The sequence below is a fragment of the Syzygium oleosum genome, unplaced genomic scaffold (genome assembly GCF_021117445.2).
Source record: "Syzygium oleosum isolate NSW1041296 unplaced genomic scaffold, Sole_v2.1 Sole_v2.12, whole genome shotgun sequence".
Taxonomy (NCBI): domain Eukaryota; kingdom Viridiplantae; phylum Streptophyta; class Magnoliopsida; order Myrtales; family Myrtaceae; genus Syzygium; species Syzygium oleosum.
In genome coordinates, this window is record NW_026607496.1 from 1670263 (window position 1) to 1675041 (window position 4779).

General features: G+C 45.1%; 1 protein-coding gene across 1 annotated transcript; it reads left to right on the forward strand.

The window, feature by feature from the left end:
* Positions 1 to 1231: 1231 nt before the first annotated feature.
* Positions 1232 to 2945, forward strand: LOC115677242 (anthocyanidin 3-O-glucosyltransferase 2-like). Its single transcript, XM_030600371.2, has one exon. It carries the CDS (start codon positions 1357 to 1359, stop codon positions 2809 to 2811), a length of 1455 nt encoding a protein of 484 aa, XP_030456231.2. The 5' UTR covers positions 1232 to 1356; the 3' UTR covers positions 2812 to 2945.
* The last annotated feature ends 1834 nt before the right edge of the window (positions 2946 to 4779 follow it).

Sequence of the window (4779 nt, forward strand, 5' to 3'; positions counted from 1 at the left end):
ATCAGACGTTCTTGATGTTTTACAGCCACTGATTACATCAAATAACTCATATAGTGTTTAGTCTCGCATACTTTTTCGCAAAACAAATTCTCAATCTCACAAAGAAATCCGCAAATCCTTACCTCAACACTCACGGCACACATCAAGATTGGCTTAGATTTGTGCTCTCTTCCTCAACCAAGAAGACATATGAAACGAACCCTAGGGAATATGTATATTCATCCCACCGCCGAAAGAAGTTCAAAGTAGGATTGCGCAAGAAGACCTCACCAAGTGGGAATGGGAAACAAAGTCCAATCGGTACTTTCCTTCTTCTCTTTTAGTTCTTTTTGGTTTTTGCCACTTTCACGTGGTCCAGCTCCGCACATTTCTGTCGGGTTGGGCTTCGTGCAACACGTTCAAACTCGTGATATATTCTACCAAAATATTAAAACGGTATTTTACACATTAATTTCCTAAACTAAACTAATCAAGTCACCCTTGACAGATGAGAAATTTATACATAGATGTCGGAGTGGTATTCACGGAGAGGGCCTAACGTAAACGATTGAGATTGATCCCGACCGCGATGGATCGAGTCTTGCCAATACTGTGATGAGCGTTCAAACTGAGAAAATATTAGGTGGTCCTGGCGCTCCACGTAGGCGTACCACACAAGGTGGTCCCTCTCTCATTAGCCCTGCACGCTAGGCTAGCCCTGCGCCCCCCTCTCTAGATTGATCCCGACCGCGACGGATCGAGTCTTGCCAATACTGTGATGAGCGTTCAAACTGAGAAAATATTGGGTGGTCCCGGCGCTCCACATAGGCGTACCACACAAGGTGGTCCCTCTCTTGTTAGCCCTGCACGCTAGGCTAGCCCTGCACCCCCCTCTCTAGAGTATTATTTTTTGTGGCATAAATTTTGCCGGGCCCATAGTGCCACGTGGCGCTTCAAGAATGGTCGGGGACCAAGCCTACGTGGAGCGCCGGGACCACCTAATATTTTCTCGTTCAAACTACGCCGAGTACTGTCTGAGTCAAACTAGGCCTCTCCTCGACTTGACCGCAACCAGCAAAGCCATGACGCCATTTCTTCTTGCCGCCCAAGCATCTCTCTGCTTTCTCTTCTTTTTTATACTCCATGCATTTAGAGAACGACAAAATGTCTCACGAAAAAGGATTAATACAATCAAACAACGCAAATTAAAGAACGACAAAAGTGCCGCGAGAAGACGTATTTAACCAGGAGTCTTCCCCACCTCACAAACCCAACACAAGCCATAAGCAACACAAGAAGCCTCGAGCTTCATCACCGTCTTTTCCAGCCACAACAATTTCAAAGCACTCACTTGGAGCCCCAGACATAATCAGCTACATGGCGATGACCTATGCCGAGCTCGTGTTCATCCCATCCCCTGGCATGGGCCATCTCATATCGATGGTCGAGATGGCCAAGCTCCTCGTCGACCGCGACCCCTGCCTCTCTGCCACCGTCCTCGTCATGAAGCTTCCAATCGACTCCGAAGTTGACTTGTACACAAAGTCACTTGCCACCTCCGTGGCCGCCACCCGTATCCGCTTCGTCCACCTCCCGCGTGTAAACACAGACACCAAGATCTCCTCAGGCAATTTCCTCACCCACTTTATGGAAAGCAACAAGCCCCACGTCAAGCAGGCTGTCGCCAACCTCGCTGACTCGACTGGCTCGACCCGGCGGTTTGCGGGGTTCGTTAACGACATGTTCTGCACCACCATGATCGACCTGGCAGACGAGTTTGGAGTCCCATCCTACGTCTTCTTCACGTCGAGCACCGCGTTCCTTGGGCTAATGCTGCACCTCCAGTCGCTCCAAGACGAGCAACACGTGGACATAACCAAATTCAAGGACTCGGTTGCCGAGCTGGACTTCCCGAGTTTCAGGAACCCGTTGCCAGCCAAGGTCTTACCGTCCGTGGTTCTGGCGAAGGAGGCGGTCCAACCATTTCTGGAGCACGCCAAGAGGATAAGAGCGATAAAGGGAATTATCATTAATACGTTCGACGAGCTGGAACCCCATGCACTGGGGTCCTTGGCGGACCTCGGGGCGCCCATGGTGTACCCTGTGGGGCCCATACTGAATTTGAAGGGAGAGACTAAAAAGAAGGCCGATGGTGGCTGCCGAGGCGGTGATATCATAGAGTGGCTCGACAAGCAACCGCCTTCATCGGTGGTTTTCTTGTGCTTCGGGAGTGGGGGGAGCTTCAGCGTGGACCAGGTGAAGGAGATGGCTTGCGCGCTGGAGCGAAGTGGGCACCATTTCCTATGGTCCTTACGACGGCCGCCACCGAAGGGCAAGTTTGACTTACCACATGACTACATGGACCCCGCGGAGGTCTTGCCGGAAGGGTTCCTGGACCGGACGGCTGGCGTCGGGAAAGTGATTGGGTGGGCCCCACAGGCTGCGGTCCTGGCCCACTCGGCGATCGGGGGGTTTGTGTCACACTGCGGATGGAACTCCACCCTGGAGAGCATTTGGTTCGGCGTGGCGGTGGCCACGTGGCCCCTATATGCAGAGCAACAGTTCAATGCGTTCGAGCTGGTGGTGGAGCTGGGCCTCGCAGTGGAGATCAAGATGGACTACAGGAGGGATTTCAGGATGGAGAGCGACTTTGTGGTGACGGCAGAGGAAATAGAGGGCGGAATAAGGAAGTTAATGGAGGACGTCGGCAGCGAGAGGCGGAAGGAGGTGAAAGAGGTGAGTGAGAAGAGTCGGAGGGCACTGGTTGAGGGTGGCTCTTCTTACTTATCTTTGGGTCGTTTGATTGAGGACATCTGGAATAATGTGCCTTGATCAACCCTAGCATTTCCGGTGTATGCATGTTGAATAAAAAAATGTTGCTTTCATTGTACTACATCAATTTGCACTCATAAAAGTCAGGTTATCTTGAAAATTTAGAATACATCGTTAGCGTAAAAAAATATTTTTTCACCAAGCGACCTTATCCACTCTTGAACCGATGGTTAGTAAGAGATTTGCTAGTTAAAATCCTCACCAATCAAGATTAGACTGTTTGTATAAATTTTTATTTGCACTAGCACTATATGCTATCATGTTTCATTTTAAAATACGCATTCAATTTGAATGGTTGAGAATATCAATTGCATGTCTTAAGCAAGCCTCATTTTAATTCTAGAGCGGTATACAAATTTTCATTTTAGCATAGGCTTGATTCATGAGCAGTTGGATGATTAAAATCGATCAGTGCATGAATGGTGCAAATATTCTTGTGCAAAATATTTGCCTACCATGAACACGGTGGACTGTCGAATTTGTAAAGTGTTTAAGCTTAAGCTATTAGATAAATGCGTTGTTTAACATTTAATTATTCTAACACTTCCTCTTACATTTAGTTCTGTTTTTTTTGCTTAGTACTAAGCGTGGAAATAAGTAATTAGATATACAAATAGGAGCTTAGAAAGACTCGAACTCAAGACCTGTGAGAATTTATTGGATCACTGTCAACTGTTCTAAAAATTTAAATTATTAAATGAAAGATTGATTTAATAGTTAATTATTTTAACATAGTTAAATCTCTTGATAATGTTTTGTTAATCGAATTTGTCGACTAAAACGGTCCGTTGTCCTTGTCTGGTTGCATTGGTGTGTGTATGCAAGTATTCCTTTTGTCCTTTTCTTCTCGCACTTTGTGCATTGCTTTTGAATATCTCTGTCTCTCTTGGTGACAAGTCTTCCTCGTGTATGGTGCACATCACCTTAATGTATCCGAATAACCTAACATTCCTTGATCCTCCGCCTAAATTGGTTGGTCGGTCCGACACTTCAAACATGATTTTCTATCCAATATATAATTCAACATACACTAACTTGAAAATTTTGATAATTTTAATCGAATTTAAATATATCCACAATCGAATGAGTTTAAATTGTTTTGTGAAATGTGAACAGGCTAAACCATTTCTTTCTTTTTTCTTTTTTTTCCTTTTCTCTTATTTTCCTTTTTCTTTTCTTTTCTTTTTATTTTTTTCCCTCCGCCGACCATTGCTAGGCATTGTCGATGGTCGGCAGAGGTCGTTGGCCTCAGGCAAGGGTCACCCTTGCAAGATCTAGCGAGGGCTGCCCTCGCCAGCCCGACGACCTTCGTCGACCATCAACGAGGCCCAACAATGGCTGGCGTGAGGAAAAAAGGGAAAAATAAAAAAAAGAAGAGAAAAAAAGAAAAAAGAAAAAAAAAGTAAAGAAGGATTGAAGGAAAAAAGGAAATGAAAATAAAAGAAAAACATTAATAAAATATTCAAAAATTATTAAGAATTGTCCACGTCAGCGTTGGCTACACCACGTATGATGTCGACGCGCACGTCGGCAAAGCCAAAATTGGCTAGATGGACTTAATTGGTACAAATGCAAAAGCTTCAAGACTCAATTGGTAAAAAAAAGATTTGGGATTGAATTGACATAATTATAATAGATTTATAATTTTTTTGGTAATTTTCCCGGATTGATTCTCCTTTGAAAATACCACGCAAACTTACACTACGAACTACCGTGAGTGACCAAGGAGCTAACCCTATTTCGTCGAGTGTTCTTAGTAAAACTAAAGTAACCGTGGATGCAATGCTAAGGATTTAAAACTGCTTTGCCCAACGCTTATTTCGACTTCGACTATGTCATCGAGTGTTCTTAGTAAACTATATGACCGGGATGTTGACATAGTTTGAGCCTCTGACGAAGCTTGGTATCCCAAGGAGATGTCTTGATTTGTTGTGTGTGTGATTTGCAAAGAAGTCGCATCAAATTTCC

Excerpts from the sequence above, each read along its gene's own strand:
- LOC115677242 (XM_030600371.2), top strand. The coding sequence starts at position 1,357 with ATGGCGATGACCTATGCCGAGCTCGTGTTCATCCCATCCCCTGGCATG.